The following is a 23,606-nucleotide window of genomic DNA, read 5'->3' on the forward strand; positions in this document are numbered from 1 at the left end:
TAAAAAGCAGCTGTTGTGTCATGAAATTGTGTCAACAGTAGGCCTTTAAAGTTAATTTAGTTCTTTTTGACAAAAAATGTTTTTGCATTCGAAACTTAACAAAAACTTACTCAATTTGATAATTTAAAAAAACCCAAACAAACCAAACACAGAAGACCTCTGATGGATTATGACTCTGAAAGCCTTGAAGGAGTTGTAAGTAATTCTACACAAGCACGCTTTGAATTTCAATCACCTTGTTTCAGGCCGACATTTATCACTCAGAATTAGTAGAAAACATACCTACAATAACTTTCTTCTGGTGGAGTGCATCAAGGAGAGGTTTTTACAGCAGGGCACGGTTAGGTAGTGCGAGCTCTACTCTTGTGCTTGCAAACCTTCAACACAGTGGGAAGAAAATGCAGTTTATTTCATTTCTGTCATACAAGTTAGCAAAAAGGATGTCAGCTGCCATGCTTCCCTCCAGCTGTCTCCTAGCAAGCCTTCAACAGACTGGGAAGACTGTCTCCTCCTTTCTGAAGTTGGGTCTTTCTGGACTGAGTCTGAAGTGTTCTTTGACCAATAGTCTCTGCAGGGGTGTTTTTGTAAGTGAGGGCATGGTTTGGATAAATAAACGCAAGGCTTCACGCGGAGGATGAGAGCATGTCAGGGCAAGCCGCAGCTTCAGTCCCATGCTTGGGGCTGTATTTCCACTCACACTCTTTTCCCAAATTACCTCCTTCCTGGGGTTCACCCGTTTCCAATGGCAGCCTGCCTATTTCTTCAAAAACACTCCCCCCCCACACTCCAGTCTTGTCTTTGCCACCTCTTCTCTCCCCCTTTTCTGTCTGCTCCGCTGCCTGGTTTACATTTAGTCTTACGACTCCGTTTCTGTCCCCGTCTTTCTCTCCGCTGTCCCCCGTGCCCCTTCCGAACGGGAAGCGCCGGGCTCCTGTTCTGGGAGGGCGAGAGCGTGCCTTGTGGTTAGCTCTCGAGCGCTGTTATGACTCGAACAGGAAATCACCTCCCCGCTCCTCCCCAAATTCCCACCAGCACGGCTCGAGACAAAAGGGTTTCGCTAGCCCGGCTTCACACCTGGTGGTCTCAGGAGAAAGGCAGCTGAGCTGTAATCACGACTCCTCCTCTTCCTCGTTATCCAGCCTGTTGAGTCCTACTCTAAAAGAATTGGCACAGAGAAAAACTTTCAAGCCTGCTTGATTTTAAAGAAGTTAAGTTGTTCATTTAAATTCTTGCTAAGGTGACTAATAGCAGGTAATGACATCTGCTAACGTGCGTTCCTGGCTTTGCTGGGTTTCCCTTCCTCTCTGTAATTTCTGATCTCCAATTTTGGCTCAGGCACTCTATTTACCACTTGCCGTACTCCCTTGCGTTCCTGCATGGCCAGTGCCAGCTTGCTTGAGGCTGCAGATGTGCCAGAAAAGACAGCCCCAACCCTCTGCAGCGAGTGCCACCAAACACGATGCTAAATGGATGTTTGTTCCAAGCCTCTGCAGTGAGTACCACCGAACACGATGATACATGGATGTTTCTTCTGACCAAGTACGACTGGTTTTAGGTTATGCTTAGGCAAGCGTTCGAGGAAATATTTTTCACCGAGAACAACATAACCATTGAAACAGATGAGCTGGAGGAAGAAAAGAGAGCAAAAATTCCTTTAAAAAATGAAGAGTGGCAGCATAGAAGGAGCAAGCACGATTTGACAGGAGTTTGGTGGCAGTCACCCAAAGCTGAACAGAAAGACTAAAGAAGGAGGGCAGTGGCTTACAGCATGGCCAGCAGCGAACGTTTGGTGTCCTAGATTGCTCCTAAATTGCTTGATGCTTCACTGGTGGGTCTGAGCTCCCAGTGGGAAGAGGTGAATCAGGGACTCAGCCTGTTTGAAAGGCTGCCCTCTCCCCAAGGTGTGTAAGAGTGGGTTAGATCCTTGGCCTTGAAGTGGCAGCTGCAACCAGCGAGGCACGGGGAGTGCCTGTAGCATTGCCCGTAAGTTCCGTGCCCAGCACAAGGGAGCCGCTTCCATCGGAGATGCTCCCGAGGGCCGCTTTGGCATCAGAAAATACAACACCAATTGAAGCCAAAGTCTCTGTCCTTGTCAGAAAAGGAGTTTCCTCTTTTAAATTCTGAGCCAACTGTAGGGGAGGAGTCCCTGGGTTTTACTGCTGTGGCTGTTGGGACAAGCTGGGTTGCAGTACAGCTCGCCTTTCTGTCTTAATGCTTTCCACGTCACTCACTGTCTTAAATTATATCTTGCAGTGTCTAGAGAAGCCTTGTGACCTTCTTTGTTGTTTTATTTCATTGGATAATTTGGTGTTTGCACCCTTGTAGCCATGCCACAGAAAAACACAGCAGATGATCGCTCCGCTTGAGAGAGAGGTCCGCTTTCAGTGGGTCCTTCTGCCCACCCCACAACTTCAGCCAGCGAACAACAACAACAACAAAATCTACTTTTTTATGTATTTATGTAGTTTTGTGCATTGCAGCTGCTAGGTTACCCAACTGAAGTGAAAAGTTAACAGATGTGTTTATAGGGAGAGGGCACAGGTAGTTGCAGCTGTGTTTGTTCTGCAGCACTGACATTAAACACAGCTGTTGGACACTGAGATGGGCAGCGGTGCCTCCAAGCAGATGAAAAGCAGGTACACTGAAGGGATGACAGTCGTACCATGGAAATTATGTGTGTTTGTACTCGTATTCGTATACATGTTCAGAGGAGGGCCACAAAGATGATCCAGGGGCTGGAGCACCTCTGCTACGAGGACAGGTTGCGGGAGCTGGGATTGTTCAGCCTTGAAAAAAGAAGACTTCAGGGGGACCTAATAGCTGCCTTCTGATACCTGAAGGGAACCTACAGGAAGGCTGGAGAGGGACTTTTTACAAGAGTGTCCACTGATAGGACAAGGGGAAATGGGTTTAAGTTGAAGGAGAACAGATTTAGATTAGATCTTAGGAAGAAATTCTTCAGAACGAGGGTGGTAAGACTTTGGAATAGATTGCCCAGAGAAGTTGTGGATGCCCCCTCCCTGGAGGTGTTCAAGGCCAGGTTGGACGGAGCCTTGAGTAGCCTGATGTAGTTGAGAGGCGTCCCTGCCCATGACAGGGAGGTTGGATTAGATGATCTCTAAGGTCCCTTCCAGCCTATGCCATTCTATGATATGATTCTATGTTTGTATAAATAGATATGGCTACAACCAAAACTGAGTTGTGAACAATACTGGCTGAAGCAAGGCGCACACCTGGCAGGGAGCTCTATGTGAGTAACACTGATCACGGTTTTAAATTCAGCAGACACTTTCACAAAGAGAAGACGAGGCACCTGCCATGCAGTCTTGTACTCATGTGAATAATCTCACTGACGTCAGTGGGTTTTTTCGCTCACTCCTGAAGGTGTTTTCAGGCTAAGTCATGTCTATTTTGGAGAGTCTCGCAATAGCTTGTTCTATGATCAGGACTTTACTCTTCGTCGTGGTGGTGAAGTTTGCAAGCCTGTATTTATTACTTCCTTTCCAGTCCAGGTGTGCACAGTCATGAAGATGTAAAGAATGATTTTACTCAAGGTTTGATTTACAGTGTTTCCAAAGACAGTAATAAGGGCTCCAGGTTTTTCCATGAGAGAAATAAATAAAGTGACTTGGCTATACTGGGAAGTGATGACAGCCACTGCCAGCTCTCGATGAGACAGTCTAAACCTAGCAAAGCAGCGTGTACGACTGAGTTCTGCTCTCACGTAGGCCAGTACGAAATGAAAATACTCCATGTGGCACCCACGCCACTAATCCTGGTTAATGGAAGTAAAATCAGACTATAACTGGATATATTGTGTTTAAAAACAAGATACTGAAATAAGCAGCTGATGCACATACTTGAGTCCTTTCCTGGCTGATAACCGTGGAAGAGACAAGCTCTGTGTGTGATCTATTTTCTGCGCATGCCTCCTGATATTATTGAGCATCAAATAGGCATGAAGGGGTTTATTCTTAACTCTTCCTGGAGCAATATGGGAGTGTGGTAGCTTTATTCTTGTTCTACAGGTGTAGAATTGAAGGATAAAAAACTCGCATGATCTGTTGTAAGGGCAAGCAGAAGCCTTTACTAAAGGAGCAAGTCCAGAAATAGAAACCAAATCTCTGCGTTTGCAGCAAATGGAAAGTTAACGGTCTCAGCCCCTCTGCCTTCCAAATCACACTGAGCTGGGGCAGGTGGGAGCACGCCGGCAGTGTTGTGATGCTTTAGATCTTGTAAAGATACTGACTGTGGGTTCTGCGTGCTGAGATTGGCTCATCTGCTGCAGCCAGTGTTTCTGTTTTGAAACTTCATTTACCACAACAGAAACCACACTGGGAGGAGGGAAATTAAAAAAAAATATATAAATAAATATTTTAATGTAACAGGCAAATGCATGATTCTTGCTACTTTAAAATGTGCCTGTTTTTATGCAAGGATGGACAAATGTCGAAAAGTACAGGCAAACAAAAACTCTTCAGAAAACCAATGGCAGTAATTTCCCTTGTCTGTAATGTGCTGGCTGCCTCTGGCCAGTTCAGTTCAGTGACTATGGATTAGCCTGATAAGCAGTACAGATTTAAAAAACTTCCAAAGAAAAAAGCTGTGGAAAGTGAGCTGTTAGGAATGTTTTCAGCTGTCCTGTACCTGATTCAGCGGTACCCCGCCAAATGTGTTACTACACAGTGTGAAGCCAAATTTATCAGGTAGTATAAGAAGACCTATCAAAATGGACTCGATGATCATGGCTGGACTCGATGATCTCTAAGGTCTTTCCAACCTAGAAATCTATGAAATCTATGAAAATGAGGCTGGCAGTGACCTTACAATATCACCCACTCCGTTCCACTACCCTTAGGCAGAATCAGCTAAATTAGTGTCATTTCTGACAGATGATTCTCTAATCTACCCTTCAAAACATCCAGCAGCCCTCCCAGGTGACCCGTCCTCACATGTCACTCCTCTTCCCCCAAGGGGTTACTCCCAATGCATCCTTTCTTGTGGAAACTGGACTCTGTTCCTTTTCCTCCTCCTTCGTGGTGGACATGGAGGATAGATTATACTGCTCATGTAAAGACTCACAGTGTTCCCCACCACTTCTCCCCAGACACGGTGCATCTCTGATAAGTTTTGGCTGCCGAGGAAGCAGAGATCAAGGCTGATGGGCTTGACCCCCATCTCCACTGGAGGGAAAGAGATGCACCCAGTCTGGTCCATCCTAACTGGAGAGATGAACCAACCTAGGGAAGAGTTTATCTTCCTCTGTTCTTTATGACCACTGCAAAGTAGATGCCTCATTCAGAGCTCAAGTTACCAGAGGCACATCTCCTCATCTTCTGCTGCTTAAGGGCTAGAATTTTTTTAATCTTTCCTCCAGAGGTTTTTGAACCGTGTTTTCCATGTTTTGAACCGTGTTATCCATGTTTTGATACCATGTTTTCCTCCAAACTCTGTTTTATTCTTAAATCTCTCCTTGTTGGGCTTTTTATTTTTTTCCTAAAAAAAAACCTCAGAGGGCTGGAGCACCTCTGCTATGAAGACAGGCTGAGAGAGTTGGGGCTGTTCAGCCTGGAGAAGAGAAGGCTCCGGGGTGATCTTATAGCAGCTTTCCAGTACCTAAAGGGGGCCTACAGGAAAGCTGGAGAGGGACTTTTTACAAGGGCGTGTAGTGATAGGACAAGGGGCAATGGCTTTAAACTGAAAGAGGGCAGATTTAGGTTAGATACAAGAAAGAAATTCTTACATTGAGGGTGGTGAGGTACTGAAACAGGTTGCCCAGAGAAGTTGTGGCTGCCCCATCCCTGGAAGTGTTCAAGGCCAGGCTGGATGAGGCTTTGGGCAACCTGATGTAGTGGAGGATTTCCCTGCCCATGGCAGGGGGATTGGAACTAGATGATCTTTGAGGTCCCTTCCAACCCTAACCATTCTATGATTCCTCGTTGTTTTTTAATGAGAAGCCTTTTATAGCTTTGATTCTCAGCAATCTAAGAAAATACCTACGTTGTATTTCATCCTACTTGGGAATTGCAGCAGAAAGTTTGTCTGTGTCTCAGTCCCTCGCTCCCTTTCTACATGGATTGCCTGGTTGCCTTTCTCAGGGCTTGGGCAGGGTTATGTGACTTCTGATTTTTTTTTTACATTTTTTTTTCTTTTACATCTCTTATTCCTAGTTGTTGATTATGCAATTGACAGGTTTCCTGAAGCCTTATAGACTTTAGTGCTGGGATGTACAAAGAATGAAACTTGATGCATGGGTGATTTCTTGTAGTCCATGCAATGCTAGTTTTGGTTTGTTCTTCTTAATAGTATGCACATTAGTGGTTTAAGAGCTTCTCTATTTTACTGAACAGATGTTGCACATTTTCGGCTCTTGGGCAGCTTCATCTTTGCATTTGAATTAGTTTCACCTAAAGCACTTGCAGAGGACATTTGTTTTGGGGGAAATCAAAACCTTTTTTCTAGGTTCTGTATCTCCCACTTGGAAGCAAATGTTAGAGTAAGGCAGATTCCCGGAGGCCTCTTTCTTCTGCTTTCACATCCTCTGGCATTCTGAAACTTTTTTTATTGCATTATAACTGAGTATAATTTGAGCTCTTGCAAGATGAACTGTCACTGGGCATTTCTGTGTTCAAGGAAATGAGACTTTCTACTACTTTTTGTAAATAAAGAAGCTTGCCCTGAGGGTTATACCTGGCGAAACTTGTTCTCTGACTAGAAAAAATTTGAAAGCCACTGAACACTAGCTAACTGCTAGAGGTAAAAGAGAGCAACATTAGAAATACCCTCCATGAACAGCTTTATGATCTGAAGATACAGATGCAGGCATATACTGGAGTTCGTTTTGAACGTTAGCGTGAAGCTAAAGGCTTGGGAAACCCCGAGTTTCCACCGAGGCAGTTTAGAGTAATTTGTCTCTACAGATTTGCAAGGAGATTGTTTTAATAAATGTATTGAACAGAAAACCTTTTACTGGTTGGCTCAAAGACAGCTAGACGTCAGCAAGATAATCAGGGAAATGGTAGTGACTTTAACTTACAAAAGCAACTATACATTACCTATACAAGAGGATGAACACCATTACTCTAGTAACAGTGAAATATACTACAAAAAAAACCCTTAAGGTCTGCTTAAGGAAGTAACAAAGGTCAAGGACTATTAATTCAGACAGGTTCCCACTGTTTAGTTATTGTGCTGTATTTCCTCTTTTCTTCATCTCTTTTTCTTATCTTAAGAACTAGAATTGCATCCCTGGAGGAAGAGCTTAAAGGGTTTTGAAAAGTGTTGAAGAACCACAGATTCACTTTTTCTCTTCCCCATCATGGTCTCGAGGCCACTTGCAATGAAAAGTTCCTTCCCAGGAGCTGCAGCTTCAGGGCTGGTCTGGGGGTGGCTCCCATGGGTGAAGCTCTCATGACAGGAGGTGCTGGGTATTCAATCACAATTTGGGGCGTGGGATTCCACCCCTGGCCCCACAGGCCTCCATTTTGCAAGCAATTTAGCAATGTGAGCATCTCCATTAAATTTATTAGATTAGGAGTGTGTATAAGGAATATGTGAGACTGGGTTCTTAGGAGCCCCAGACTTGCTTGTTTATTCATTTCAAAAGCTGGTGCAATAAACAGCAATTTAGACAAGTGACCTAACAGTAGGTGTTCACTTCTGACTTTCCAGAGAACCAACATGGATGATGAAATGACGCTGGGGCTATGGTGATCATCCAGTCTGCTTCTGCAGTGTCAAGTGATACTTCTGTTTGCAAAGCTCTGTTTGCAGGAGACTCCACGTGTCTTTTTAAAAATACCTGGCTTGATTTTTAGAAGTCCACTCAGCTACAACAAGAATTCTGCTGAAGCATCAAGGATGTTTTTACAATTTCCAGTGTTAAATTGTTCTGATATTCAAATACCCTTACGATTTTAAAAATGCCTGTTCCTTCTAGGCTGAACTTTTCTAGCTTTAGCTTCCAGTCTCTGGATATTTCCATGCCAATGTCTGTCATAAATGGGAAAGCCATTTTTGCTAGAGAAAAAACACACTCATACAGATGGAATTTGGGAATGCAGTAGCTAGGGACACTCTTGAAAAAAAATAGATTTCCATGGCTAACAACCTTGTGCTTTTAATGATAAGAAAGGCAGTATATAGAATTTTATGGCTTACTTAAAAATAAGTGTCTTTTTTGGTTAACTTAGAAGCATATTTATTTGCAGATTCTTAGTGTATATTGTTCCTTTCTTATTTTCTTTCTCAGGAGAGTTGTATTGTTCTTTGCCCAACCCTAGGAATGTCCGTTTTGAATCTGTAAACATGAAGAATGTCCTTCACTGGTCAGCACCAGAAGGCACAGGAGATGGAGTACTCTACAAGGTGAAGTATTCAGTGTAAGTCGGCTTGTTTATTTTATCCTCCACTGACTTTTATTTTAGCATTTTAAATAATAATTTTTAAAATCTTTATGCGAGATAGGGCTGTTAAAAAGTAAAGAAAGGGGAACTGAAATGTGGGTTAGGCTTAAGCAATATGGATTTTAACTTTTACTTCTGGTACTGCTTACTTCAGATCCAGTTAAAAAAATTTGTAAGGAGACTCTTCCTGTGACAGAAATGTAGGATGCAACATCGACGCTTTCAGGTGCGTTCCTGAGAAATGAGACAGAAGGATGAGGAAGGACTCATCCTTCACTTGGGGTATAAAAACCCCAAGCATCGCTATAGGCTCGGGGAGGAGTGGCTGGAGAGCTGCCTGGCGGAGAAGGACCTGGGGGTGTTGGTTGACTACCGGCTTGATATGAGCCAGCAGTGTGCCCAGGTGGCCAAAAAGGCCCATGGGATACTGGCGTGTATCAAGAATAGTGTGACCAGCAGGAGCAGGGAAGTGATCCTGCCCCTGTACTTGGCACTGGTGAGGCCGCACCTGGAATATTGTGTCCAGTTTTGGGCCCCTCGCTTTAAGAGAGATATTGAGCTCCTGGAGCGAGTCCAGAGAAGGGCGACTAAACTGGTCAAGGGGCTGGAAAATAAAACTTATGAGGAGCGGCTGAGGGAGTTGGGGCTGTTTAGCCTGGAGAAGAGGAGGCTGAGGGGAGACCTGATTACAGCCTACAAATACTTGAGAAAAGATGGTGGGGAGGTAGGGGAAGGGCTCTTTATATTAGTGTTGGGTGATAGAACAAGAGGAAATGGGTATAAGCTTAGTCAGGGGAGATTCAGGTTGGATGTTAGGAAGTATTTCTTCTCTGAAAGGGTTGTCAGCCCCTGGAATAGGCTGCCCGGGGAGGTGGTTGAGTCCCCATCCCTGGATGTGTTTAAGAATAGGGTGGATGAGCTACTTAGCGATATGGTTTAATGGGGATTAGGGATGGTTGGACTCAATGATCTCTAAGGTCTTTTCCAACCTAGAAATCTATGAATCTATGACTGCTGTGGTTTGGCATCTGTGCACATTAGCCTTCTGTACACATTTAAACAGATCTGGAGATGCAGTATTTAATAGAATATTACCAGCACCCAGAGTTTTCTTGGTCTTTTCTAACAGACCCAACCCCCACAGATTTCTTCTGATCCCACAAGCCTCTCTAGTCCAGGAGAAAAACCTCTGAAGTTATCAAGTGTTGTAGAAAACCAAGTAATGTGGTTGAAATCAGACCCTTATATTTTCAAGGTCAGCACCTTTGTAGGATATCACGGAATTTGAGTGAGGACCAGAATCCGTTTCCTTTATTCCCACCAGGAGAGCACTGGATCATTCTGAAGGGCAGTACTGGAAGTTCAGCTTATAAAGTGATGTAGCACTGTTGTTGTGGATGAAGTAATGTTCCCAATCTTTACCTCTGATATTTACACTTCCCTCAATCTAGTAGTGTTTTCATGACACTAAACCAAACATAGATCTCCAGAAGTTTCCTGTAACTTGAACTGGTTAATAAAAAAAACAGAGTTGCTGCTGCAGCCTCTTTTGCCCAGGTCTTGCTGGCTGGGCTAACAGCCTAGAAATGACTGTTTTCTCCACCTCCTAGAAAAGAGGAGAGTGCTTGGTCGTTACGGAATGGATAATTGCGTAGAAGGTAAAATGCTTGGAGAGCACAAGCTACACTGACTCTGCAAGGTCAGCCGGTCCACCCAAGAGTCTGTAGTCAAAGGTACAGCTGTCTCACACTGGATACAAAAATATTCATATGTGCCTCTGCCTACTTAAGAGAGCAAGGCCTTGAGCTGGGTGGAAAATGCTGGTGAGTGATACTGTCCTGCAGGCATGTAGAAGCTGCCACATGCCCTTACTAATTAGCAGCCAAAGAGGGAATTCTTAATAATGTGAATTTCAGGAGCAGGAGCTTCTGAGCAAATCCAGACAGGAATTTTCCAAGGAAATCTTAATTTCTTCTACTAGTGTATAAGAGCTGGTCAGTACTGAGGCATAGTTGGTAGCTGGTATGTGCCCCCTTTTCAACTAGAAGTTTTTTGAAGTTCATTGTATTCCAGTGAAGTCTTTCTTTCAAACTAGAAAGAGAAGTTACAATCAGTGATGAGTAGTCTCCTGTCCAGTCGTCTTGGAGACCCTGAGTATCATCTGTCTCTGTACACCAGGATGAGCCGCTGACCATTCTGACAGAACTCTTTGTCTCTGTATAAATAGTTATTCTGACTCTGTTATCATGTGTCCAGAGTTTAAATTAAAGCTGTGGAGACTGATGTTGAGAGATCTCTGATGTATACAAGAAAAACTAGACTTAGATTGGTATCAGTAACATCCCACTTAGTTCTATAAAGGCACAAATACAGACTGGGCGGAGAATGGATCGAGAGCAGCCCTGAGGAGAAGGACTTGGGAGTACTGGTGGACGAGAAGCTCAATATGAGCCGGCAATGTGCTCTTGTGGCCCAGAAGGCCAACCGCATCCTGGGCTGCATCAAGAGGAGCGTGGCCAGCAGGTCGAGAGAGGTGATTCTCCCCCTCTACTCTGCCCTCGTGAGACCTCACCTGGAGTACTGCATCCAGTTCTGGAGCCCCCAACATAAGAAGGACATGGACCAGTTGGAGAGGGTCCAGAGGAGGGCCACGAAGATGATAAGAGGGCTGGAGCACCTTTCCTATGAGGACAGGCTGAAAGAGTTGGGGCTGTTCAGCCTGGAGAAGAGGAGGCTCCGGGGTGACCTTATAGTGGTCTTCCAGTACCTCAAGGGGGCCTACAAGAAAGATGGGGAGAGGCTGTTCAGGAGGGCCTGTTGTGATAGGACAAGGGGTAATAGTTTTAAAATAGAGGGAGGTAGATTCAGATTGGATATTAGGAAAAAATTTTTTACCATGAGAGTTGTAGAACACTGGAACAGGTTGCCCAGAGAGGTGGTGGATGCTCCATCCCTGGAGACGTTCAAGGCCAGGTTGGACGAGGCCCTGAGCAACCTGATCTAGTTGGAGATATCCCTGTTCCTTGCAGGGGGGTTGGACTAGATGACCTTTGAAGGTCCCTTCCAGCCCTAACCATTCTATGATTCTATATGGCCTGTTCTGGATAGGCCCTACTCTGATTTATTTTTCATTAAAAACTTGTGGAAATCTTGTGTTTTATCTCAGCTGAAGTTGGGAATTCCTTGAAATTGCAGATTTCTGCAAAACAAGCAAACTTTTTTATCAGCCGCAGTATCAGTTTCTGTGCTGTGTTATCAGGTGACTAATATCATAGCAATAGCTTTTGCACAGCTCCTTTCTCTTTCTTTTTCAATATAGATACGGTGTTGGCAAGTGGATTAGAAAGCCAGAATGCAGGAATATCAACAGAACATGGTGTGACCTCTCCAGCGAGACCTCCGACTATGAAGAACAATACTACGCAAGCGTTAAAGCCTTCCTAAATGGGATGTGCTCTGACTGGATGGAGACCACACGATTCAACCCTCTGACAGACAGTAAGGAAAGCTCATCACACAACCAGATGTTCAATGGCCTTGACTAATACTGTGTGCTCAGACTGCACGTGCCTTCACGCGTGTGATATTTTAATTTTAACGTGACTTTAGATTTTTTTGCAGTTGTTTCACATTTATGCTTTTGGCAGAAGTAATTGAAATAATCGTATTTGAATTTGGATACGTATGTGTTACATATACAGTCTTATATACACTGAATACTCTTTTATGCTATGGTAAAGTTTTACTCAAGGCAAATAAAAGCTGTGGCACATCCACAGTATAAAGAAGTCTGATTTTGAAAAGGCTCTATTAAACCCAGCAGTAACAACACTCTGGAGCACAATAGCTCTTATCTGTGCCAGATAATCTGAGAACATACTGGTAATTTAGCTTGTTTTAGCAAATTGAGTTTCAAGGTTGTTTATCTTGCAAAGTCACAGGAATTCTAGGCAAAATTCCAAGTCAGTGTTCACCTTCTCACTGTAAAGATCCTCTTAGTTATCTGATAAGATAATTTTCTACCAATATAAATGAATTGCTTGAAGTCCTACTTAGACTCCTCAAAACATTACAAAAATTTAATATCCTCTACTTAAAGAAACTACATGTCAAATCAGTGTGCCTCTGCTGCATTTGACTGCTTTTTGTACACATTCATTTTTCCAGCTAAAATTGATCCACCCATGGTAAATGTGTCTTCTACGGAGAAATCTATTTCAATCATCCTGACTGCTCCTGAGATGTGGAAGAGAAGTCCTGAGGGAGAATCTGTATCTCTGCTTCAAGTGTATCCTGGCCTGCAATACAACGTGTCCGTCCTCAACAAAAAAACAAAGAAGCGGGTAAGCTTTGGCAAGGCTGGAGAACTGCATCTGTTAAATCTGTGCTCCGTGCTTCTTGAAATGCCCTTTGTCCCTGACAGCAAGGATCAAAATAGGATTGATAGCCCTATTGGAACTGTAGGATTGTTCAGGTTGGAAGGGAGCTCAGGAGGTCTCTAGTCCAAAGTCTTGTACAAAGCAGGATCAGCTTTGAGCTCAGACCAGGTAGCTCAGCGTTTGTCCAGTTGCATCCTGAAATCTTCCAAGGATGGATACTGCACGACCTGTTACACAGCTTGACTTTCCTCTTAGGGAAAAAGTGTTTCTTTATATCCAATCTGAACCTCTCTTTTTGAACTTATGTCCATCGTCTCTTATCCTCCCACCATTCAGCACTGATAAGAGCTTGGCTCCATCTTCTTGATGACCTCATTGGGCCATCCTGGGAGCTGCTGTTGGGTCCCCCTGAAGCCATCCCTTCTTCCCCAAGTGGAACAAACTCCAGTCCCTCAGCCTCCCCTTAGAGGGCAAGTGCTCCAGCCCCAACCATCTTGGTGATCCTCTGCTAAACTCACTCCAGTTTGTCAATCCTTTCTGTATTGGGAGGAACAAATCTGTCACAGTATCCGAGATGTGGTTTGATGGGTGCTGAGTGGAGAGGAATAATCCCTCCCCTCCATCTTCTGCCTCTTCTCCTGTTAGCACAGCCCAGGATACTGTTGGCCTCCGTTTCTGTGAGGGCACATTGCTGGCTCACGTTCAGCTTGCTGCCTGTCCCCAGTCCTCTTCGGCAGGGCTGCTCCCCAGCCAGTCAGTCTACTGGCAATACTCGCAATACATCGTGACAAAGTGCATCCTTTGTCACCACATCTGAACATCCTCATTTATCTGTCTCTGCAGGTTTACATTTCATTACCAAGTAGTAGTTCCCATCATAAACACGGTAGATGAGAAAGAGTTCAGTATCAGTTACAAAAGCATTCATTCTTCTCTCCCTGTCCTCCAGATGCAATTTCTATCTGGCAGATCTCTGAATTTCCTTAAAAGAAACAGAGACTTTACACTAAAAAGGTCACCTTTTTCAAAGGAAATATTAAAATATCAAGATTAGCAATTAGAGGTATACAAAAGTTCTTTTGTTTGGGGGATTTTTTGTTTGTTTGTTTTGTAATAAAGATGCTTGACATAGAGCAATTACTTTACCTTGGATTCCAATGTCTACATAACACCCATTATTCTAAGACTCCTATCTTTACCAGAACATCCCAATTTGAAACATTTTGTGGAACTGCACCTTGTGAATTTTATTGGCCTAGGTGGCAGGACAGGGCTGGAGTGATACTTTAGCTCTATTGCAACATCAGCATGAAAGTGTGGCTAGTGGTAGTACACGGTCCTACTTCATATAAAACATAGAATTGTTCAGTAGTGGTAGAAGAATGATTAGACAGAAGATAAAATATTCAAAGAGGACGTGACCTAATTGTATTTTGAAAAAAGGGTGCAGCTGGCAGTTCTTACAGTATCATTATTCTTTCCAGAAAATTTGTGTCCTTATGACATACTTTGTATATAAGATTTTTACATTTTGGTAAGTGAGGTAAGGGGGGAAATATTCCTTTTTTTATGTCTTCCAGTGGTTCTTCTCCATCAGCAACAACACTTTGGTCGTGCCCTGGTTACAGCCTGGAACAGCTTACTGCGTCAGTGCACAGATATATGTCACCACACCACTTTTGCACAGTGGGTTCTCTAAGGAATATTGCATTACTACTTTGAAAGGTATGTGTAAACTGGCAAATCACAAAAAGAAGATGCAAGTTAGAAAAAAACACAGTAATTGAGTTTGTAAGTTTTTTGTGTACCCGTTCTGAGAGTGAAAAGCTAGCATCATTTCTCTCCTCTCTGTGCATTTGTACTGATGGAAAAAATCCTTACCTTTAATAAAACATAGCTGGGGTCTACTGACTGGAAGGTATGACAGTACCTCTGAAGAAAAGGATATTTGAGTCTCAGTGAATGGAGAGTATTTTTTCTCCTTGAATGAGGTCTGGGAGTGGCAGAGCTGGGTCAGTCTCATGGAGCAGAAGTTAGCAACAGGAGAACTGAGAGAGGGATTTTTACTTCTTTTCAGAGTTTAATTTATAATTTAGAAAATAATAAAAATTTGTCCTGTAGCTCAAATGTCATTTAAAAAAAATTCCTGCCAATTCCTTGTTTATCCAAAACTTTTGCATCCCATATCCAAAAAGCAGTGTGGCACATTACTATCTGAACAGATTAACAAGTTGCTCAGTACAATGAAAACTTTTGTTTTGTTAACAGATAAAACAGCAGATGAGACTATAACAATCATATTTGGATACGTTCTGCCTATCATGCTTGCTGTCCTTTTTATTTCAATGACATGCTATTGTGTGCACAGGTACACTCACGTCAGCAAACAGAAACATCCAACAAACCTGGTAAGTGTTCTCTGTTGTGGGAGGTCGCTGCCAACCTTGGCACTCACAGGAGACCTGTGTGTTTTCCAGGGCTCCCAGTCAGCTGGGAGGAAACCATGGCTAGCTGCAAATAAAAGCTCTAGTTGCAGTTGCCACTCAGATCAGAAGAACATCATATTGAGGGTTATTAAATGCAAGAAAAACAGAGTGATAACTCAAGTCAGCAACTGTGTCTAAAAAGATGCCCAGATCAGAAAAGATGACCAGAGCTAATGAAGATCAGAACAGAGCTGTTGGTTTGGGAAGAGTCATTGCCTTATAAGCAAGGTCTGAGGTGCACTGAGGCAAGTTCTGTTAAGGTGTCAGCACTCCCTAAATTGGTGTAGGAAGAAGCATAGTAGAGATTCAGTGAACAAAAGTTATTAATTGGTTGAAATCAGAAACAAGAAGAGAATATAATTAAGCTGTGCAGAAACTGCATGATATTTTCTTGGGCTGTTATTGAGTATTATGGATTTAAACTGAAAGAGGGCAGATTTAGGTTAGATATAAGAAAGAAATTCTTTACATTGAGGGTGGTGAGGTACTGGAACAGGTTGCCCAGAGACGTTGTGGATGCCCCTTCCCTGGAGGTGTTCAAGGCCAGGTTGGATGAGGCTTTGGGCAACCTGGTGTAGTGGAGGGTGTCCCTGCCCATGGCAGGGGGGTTGGAACTAGATGATCTTTGAGGTCCCTTCCAACCCAAACCATTCTACGATTCTATGATTCTGTTACCACTTTTTACCATTTAATTGAGATTGTGAAGAATTTAGCACGTGTGCATCATACAGATAATTTAATCTGAATTTCAAGAATACTTTCAAGTTGTACACCATTTCCTAACACCCAAAAATGTACCAACAATCACATTCCGTTATTTACACAACCCAAATACACTTTCTGTGTAAAAGTGTTTGCAAGTTTCTTAGAGCTGCAAAGTTTGTTAATTTTTAGAAAGTATGCATAAAGTCTAAGAAACGCTAGTGGTTTCCAGCTCGTGAGCCCAGCAGAGCTTTCTCACAGTTATCTCTAAACATGTTGCTTAAGCATAAACATGCAATTACAATAACAAACGAACACTTTGATGCAATCCCATCTGCACGACACCGTGGGGTGGGAGATATAAGAGAGTTGGTTTCAACATGCTGATCTTTCTGAAGAAATCTAGAGCAGCACAGAAGTGATAGGAGAAATGTTCACAGAGGGGCTGTGGGTTCAGAAGGAGAAGAGCAGCCACTGCCGCAGTGTGTTCAGATGTGCATGAAGACACCTCCTGCACCTGACGAGGCACCACCTTTATCACAGAATCATGGGATCACAGAGTGGTTTGTGTTTCAAGGGACCTTCAAAGCTCATCTAGTCTAACCCCCCTGCCATGGGCAGGGACATCTGTCACTAGATCAGGTTGCTTAAAGCCCCATCCAACCTGGCTTTGAACGCTTGCAATGATGGGGCATCCACAACTTCCCTGGGCGACCTGTTCCAGTGCCTCACCACTCTCATAGTAAAGAATTTCTTCCTTATACCCAATCTAAATCTGCCCTCTTTCAATTTAAAACTGTTGCCTGTTGTCACTACAGACCCTGGTAAAACATCTTTCTCTCTTATTCTTTGTTCTTTATCCTGGGACACAGGGCATGGTAGGGGGAGATACCTTAGTCTTCCTTGGAGAGCTAGCAGGACAGAGCTCACTCCAGTCCAAGAATGTAAAGGGCTACTTAGTGAAAAATTCCCACTCAATAGCAGACTAAACTCCAACTCCAGGAGTTTTTTCTCTAATAAATGTATAATTTGTATGTTGAGGGTTTTTTTTGCTGTCCATTGCGCTTTATGACCACTTTGAAGCATCATTTTTATTTCTCCACCTCTGGATTCAGTTGATGTTAAGGTGACACATGAATATAGACTTGGTACTTTAATGACACTCTCTGGCTTTCCCAACCTACAGACTATTCCACATGGGCATTCCATGTGGTCGGGGAGGTGGAATAAGCAGTTTGTTTTGGTCCAGCACTTCTGACCTGAGGGAGCTTTCAGACTACCTGATACATCAATTAGTGGTCTTAGTCTTCCATTCAAGCTTGAAAGCACTGCTTGAAGTGCAGCTGCAGGTTGTGTTTTTCTATTGCACTTTCCTTTAGTGACTGCTCATACAGTATTTCTTCCTGTCAGAAATATTACTAATTTCAGAAAGATTCCTATTGTTTAACTAGATGATTTATCACAGAGTCACAAAAGCAGCCTGTGACAGCAGGCTGCACAATGTGGGCTCCATACACTACACTTCAACCTTCTGTATAGCTTCCTCTCTGAAAGGAAACCTGGTATGATTTAATTCTCCTTAAGCTATACCTTAACATGGTACCTTGCTCTGTGCTTGTGGGATGTGGTTTTGACTGCACTTCCTCTTCGCTGGTTAGAAAGAGTGGAATAGATTCTGTAATCTGTGACCCAAGGACAACTTCAGTGTTTTCTCCAAAGTCACTTGAATTTGTGCTGGTGGAAACAAAACCAGATTTTGACAAAATTTTTCTAACCGTAACTTTAACATGGGGAATATGAGAAAATGGATATTAGAGCTGTTCATAATATAGTTTTACTTCAGATAGAATAAAAAAAGTGAAGCATATTAACGCTCCTGGAGTTTTATGTGATGAGCTTTCTTCTTCCTTAAATTGAAATAACCTCCTTATGAAGTCTAGCCTAGCCTTATATTTTAAAAATATATGACAGTATTAGAAGCAGCAAGATGGTATTTCTATATACTTCACTGAAATCAAAATATTTTTTGCTTTCCAGGTATGGCACTACACTGACAAATGCAAGGAAAGGGTTTTCATACCATGTGAAAAAATAGTGGTCAACCTTATCACTATTAACATGGATGAGTACAAGCCATCTCAGGAATCCAATCATCTATCAGAAAGGAAAAGTCCCCATTATTGCACTGTTTACAATGGTAGCAAAGGCAAGGATTTGCCTTCAAAAGAATTGCTGGAAACCAAACACTTGCTTGATATTTCACATGAAGAGATTTCACACGAAGAGGATGTTTTAGCGGAGGCAGACCAAACTGGAAACTGGCCATCTTATGGCCAGCCTGGAACAAAGAATACTTGGAGACAGAAAAATGCAGGGACTGTAGAGTATGAACATGATGTAAGGGCTGAAGACTTCAGTCCTGGTCAGAAACTAGAAGACCTCGGTCTGAAAGAGAAGACCTCTGCCCCCAGGGGACTACTAGGTGAGCCACAGATTGCTTTGGGAGACTCGATTAATATGAAGACAGGACAGCCATATTGCCCTCAACTAGAGCCAAGGGCAACAGACCCTTGTTTGGGACAGAAAATAGAGGAACTTAATTTCAAGATGGTTGATGCAGCAGATGAATTGCTGGGCAAGACCCATACCGACTTGGTGGACTTGGATACTGAAAAATCTGGGCAGACATCCTATCCTCAGTTGGGAAAAATAGCACAGGGCCTCACAGAGAAAGAAGGAGGACAGACCATATTAGTAGACTGGGATCCTCACACTGGAAGACTATATATTCCTACCTTGTCCAGTTCTGAAAATCAGGTGTGTGAAGGAATATTCAAGTATGATGAGCCTGACGAAGAGGGAATTTTGTCTCGACTGTATGAGAAAGAGGTATCTGATGAATCATCAGAGGACCAAGAAATGTATCTCCTGCAATTCAAAGAACAATGGGGACTGCACGTAGAAATGGAAGACTGAACAGTAATTTTCTAAAATATTCTAAAATGCAGAATCTTGTTTCCTTTGCCAAAGAGACCGATGGACTCAGTGGAGCAAACACATCTGAATGTATTCAAGTTTTCAGAACCATCACAGTTGAACAACTTATTCATGGTATGTTATTTATAACAGTTTCCAGACGCTATGTAAGTGATTTCAGCTCCCATCATAAACTCCTCAGGTAAAATATGATGATTATGAGATTATCTACTTAAAAAATTATATATATTTTTACAGAGGATGTTGTTAGGATTTTCACATTGTAATTTCTACCAAAACAAATGATCGGCATTTGAAAGCAGTTATTTTTAGCAAATAAAAAGCAACAATATGACATTTTGCTGAGCTGTTTCCTGTATCTTGACACAATGCAGTCTTAGTTCTAAGTCTCACTCCTGCTGCATGTAATGGTTTGAGCTGACTTTTGTGGAAGTCAAGGGCATTCCAGTATGTATTTTGTTTCTGGTTTATAAACATTCTTCTACTTCATGAAGTTCTTGGGTATTTCTCACGAAAAGCTTGTGTGAGGTGCAGGGTCCTGTCCGTACTGTGCCGCGCAGATGTGCAGCCAGCAGCAGTTCTTTTCTCAGGTGTGCCTAGAGGCTCCAAAGAGGTAAGGGAGAAGAAAGCAAACACTAGTTGTATTTTAAACTGGGGGGAAACGTGGCGCAAAGGGATTCAGTGAAACACCTACAATCTTACTGGATGGACCGTGTCTCACTCCGCCTTAGGTACTCTCAGCACAGCATCTGTATGACTCGTGTCCTGCCATGTCTGTTCTTCTCCCATGGCTTTAATGGCAGGCTGGGTGACTAGCTCAGACAGAGGACTCTGCCCCAGACACACTGCTGCTTCTTCAGACACGTCCCGCTTGCCGTGGCAGATCCAGAAAATGTACCTCTGGGCTTTCTTTTATTATCTGATGTCCTGGCTGGGACTTGCGATACAAGTTCACTTTTTCTCCGTGTCATGTGATATTTATTTAGGATAGTAAACTTACAGGGTATTCTAGAAATTACTTACTAGGGCAGATTGTTTTTCCCTTTTCAAAGCCTATCTGTCACTTTTCTACTTAACAGACGTTTTGATTGAACACCAAAAAAATAACAGCAATGATTTGTTTGGTTTTAGAGAGGAGAAGCAAAAAAAAAAAAAAGAAAAATTTCTATGGTGTTTAATACTTGTACCCTCCAAACTACGTGCATAGTAAAGTGTATTTCTGAGCGAAGACCTTTACTAATATCTTTTCTCTCAGGTAATGTTTTTGTTGCGTGACCTTGGCATTTTTTGTGACTATACACCCTCTGACATATTTCAATTGTAGCCATAGACTTTAAAACCAGAAACGACAGTAAAATATTTCATGCTGATGACTCCTTATCTGATGTAAAAAATGTCCTTAACTGCTTTTATAATAAATATATTATTTATATATATAACTTATATATTACATATATATAATATAATATAACATATTATTATGTTATACCCAAATACGTACATCAATGCATTTGTGCATTGGGAGGTTCACAGCAGAGAGTATAGCTCAGTGTGAAAGACAAAGATAGTTGGAGATGTGAAAAGGTCAAAATTTCTATGACGACCAGCTTCATTTAAGCCATCCAAAATCTTTCCCAGTATTTCCTAAAGATTTCTTAACTAACCATTTTGTGCAGAATCTCCTAATTGTCTTTTGCAATGCGGGGGCTCTAACTCGTAGGTAGGAAACATTTACTTTTAGCTGTAGTCCATTGAATTTTACCCAGTTACTGCTGCCCTAAGACCAATCACTTGTGTTTGGTGTTTGTCTTCCATATGGAAGGATGAGGATGCTCCAGCTCCCTCAATAGTTTCATGCAGGTGCCAACCAACCTTCCTTCAAGAGAAAGTTATCCCTTATTTTTGGTTTATGTTTCCCCTGGCCTTATTTGTCAGCTGCTGGTGTCTGCTGCTTTTTTTGTTAGCTAAACAAGCCTTGCTCCAACAGTTACTACATGTAAGGACACCTAACATACAATAATCAAGTAATTGCTGACTAAAATTCGAAAACATGGTAACTAAACCACAGAATCTCACTTCATTCAGTTCTTTGGTCCTTGTAATCTTCTTTCTCTGCATCTTATCGCATTTATTTTACTTTTCAGTTACGATTAAGTTGTATAGCATTTATTTCCTCTCTTGTACTTGAAAAGGCATTGCCTTCCTACTTAAAATTACTTGTGATCAGGGCATGAGATACGGAGATTCTTGCAATCACAGATGCATTTTAATGATAAATTTATGCATTAAAATAATAGTTTATTTTTGGACAAAAATATTTCTAATAGGAGTTTGCAGCACTTTCAGTGTTGCTTCCTTTTCATCTGAATATGCATTAAATTCAGAACTGATACTAGATTATGCAAACAGTTCTCCTTCATATTTATAAGGTATACTTTCAAAATGTTCTTAAGATAATCACAGCAAAAAAAAACTGGGGGGGAAAAAAAAAAGTAAATGAAGGTAAAAATTAACTTTGGTTTATATGTAAAAGGATTTTCCAGATTAGCTAGTCAAGGTCTGGAACTGATGAAGCAGAAAGAAATGGTTCCAATTTCCATCAATGTAGTACCAGTAAATTGTTGATGGCATTTTTAATATCCTCAAAGTTACTCATATTTTGCCTTAAAATGTTCTAATGAAGATTTGTAAACAAATGAAACTGATCAGACATGGTACCTTCAGCAAGACAGTCAGCAAGGAGCAGAATACTTCCATGTAAAATTGTAATTCTACTGCCAAGATTTCAGACAAGACAAAACTATTAATTACATGAAAAAATCCAAGCGGTAAGAGAACTGACATGTTCCTAGTCTTTATTGCACTTTATTAAACTTTGGGTAGCCACATTTAATAGACAATGCAGCCAAAAGCAAGGTCATATATGTAGAAGCAAAGACTACAGACTATGCTGAAACATAAGGGTACTGGTGCTAGCCTTGAAATCAGTTATTTTGGAAATGATGTGGGAGATTAATAGAACTAAGTAGCGGTACGTCAAGGACAAAAAGATGTCTATTTCTTGATGGCAATGGCCATGAAAATAGAATTTCACCTGTGTCTGCAGGGCTGATGTGACCACTACTGGAAAAATAGCATCCAGTTTACAAAATAAGCCAAGCCAAGAAGATAGAAGGCAAGTACTGCTATAAAAGGCTAAGGCAATGCTCTTTCAAGCTTGAAAAACAGGAAGCCTAGCTATCAAAATGAGATCTAATGGCGATGAAACTGATAGCTAGGTGTGGGCACACACAGTTTTGGAAAAGGAACTATGATTTGTAAGTGTGGTTTTGCTGCCTACAGCTTAGAGAGAGTGACAGGATTCTTGACTGAAACAGGCAGCTGAGTGCAGGATCCCTGTGGTCTGACTTACAGCAGCCCTGGAAAAACTGCTGCACAATGCGAACGAGCAGATGGAAAAGTCCCAAAAGGGCAGGCAAGAACGTGGTGTGACCTGTGTGCCTGGCACGACGAGGACTGCAGCCGGAGCGCCCGCCCAGTGCGTGGTTAGCCAGGGGAGGAATACGTGATCAGTGCCTAATACATAACCTGGAACGTGAAGCATAAGGGAATGATCAAATAGTTGGAAGGAAAACCAAATTACACACATAGATATGGGATGCAAAGCAGCTGGATTGTCCAGACTTCATGGGGCTCTCTGATCGCCTCACCAGAGGACCACTAAAGGATCATGGGTGGCCAGACAAGGCTGAGATGAGGATGTTCCCTGCAAAAATGGGATCAGAAAGAATTCTTGGAGTGGCTCGCTGTGGGGTAAGTGGGTGAATTTTGGAGATGCCAGCAGTGCATTAGCACCTGTGATTGTCCAGTAATTTGCAACACACTGGTAGTGCAGTGGTTAGGAGAGGTGGGCTCTGGAAAGAGTAGCGAACATTGTTTTTCAGAGCTCTTGCTGGACCTACCTTAATATCCATAGGAAAATCTGTGCTATCTGATTAACATTCTCAGGATCTAGAAAATGCACAATATGAAAACATCCTGCACAAGGAAATACTTCAAATTAGATTATTAATAAGTGACTACACAGAAACATGCTCAATTTCTACTGATTTCAAATTAAATTTTAAGTTAAGCTTATGCTTTAGCACTTCCCTAAAAAGGAATGAATTCCTGAAATTGAGACTGATAAAATCTGTCAAAGTTTATCAGAAGAGAGTTAAGTCATGAATTCCATAAAGCCTAACCTGCAAACATAGGCTTAACCAGACAAAATGATTGGAATGTAAAGCAAGTGAAACTTAAAATAGAACAGCAACATGGTTCAAACATTTTAAAACAAATTGTCAAACAAGGACAACTGACTATTTTCCAAGGGCTGTGAAAATTCTCCAATGCCTGTAGGTCTTTCAAACAAGCACAACAATAATGCTAACAGATGGGTCACATATCTTGCCTGGGAGTACGCTGACTGGTATAATGATGCTCATACGCTGTCAAATTTTGAAACTGATTAATCCTTTTTTTCCCCTTTAAATAAGAAATGTTGGCTCATCTATACAGTGGAGTTAAAAACCAGTTATTCCAAGCACCAGATTTTTGAACAATTGCAGCTTCTAGGTCTGACATGACAGATTCTT

At 42.2% G+C, this 23,606-nt stretch overlaps 1 protein-coding gene across 1 annotated transcript; it reads left to right on the top strand.

Moving 5' to 3' along the window:
* The first annotated feature begins 8,292 nt into the window (after window positions 1-8,292).
* IL20RA (interleukin 20 receptor subunit alpha) lies at window positions 8,293-18,948 on the top strand. Its single transcript, XM_086632047.1, has 6 exons — window positions 8,293-8,381; window positions 11,725-11,903; window positions 12,573-12,748; window positions 14,365-14,509; window positions 15,053-15,192; window positions 18,010-18,948. The coding sequence occupies exons 1-6, from the start codon at window positions 8,308-8,310 to the stop codon at window positions 18,946-18,948; spliced, it is 1,653 nt and encodes a 550-aa protein (XP_086488173.1). The 5' UTR covers window positions 8,293-8,307.
* Window positions 18,949-23,606: the final 4,658 nt, after the last annotated feature.

The sequence above is a fragment of the Tauraco erythrolophus genome, chromosome 2, assembly GCF_009769465.1.
Source record: "Tauraco erythrolophus isolate bTauEry1 chromosome 2, bTauEry1.pri, whole genome shotgun sequence".
Classification (NCBI taxonomy): domain Eukaryota; kingdom Metazoa; phylum Chordata; class Aves; order Musophagiformes; family Musophagidae; genus Tauraco; species Tauraco erythrolophus.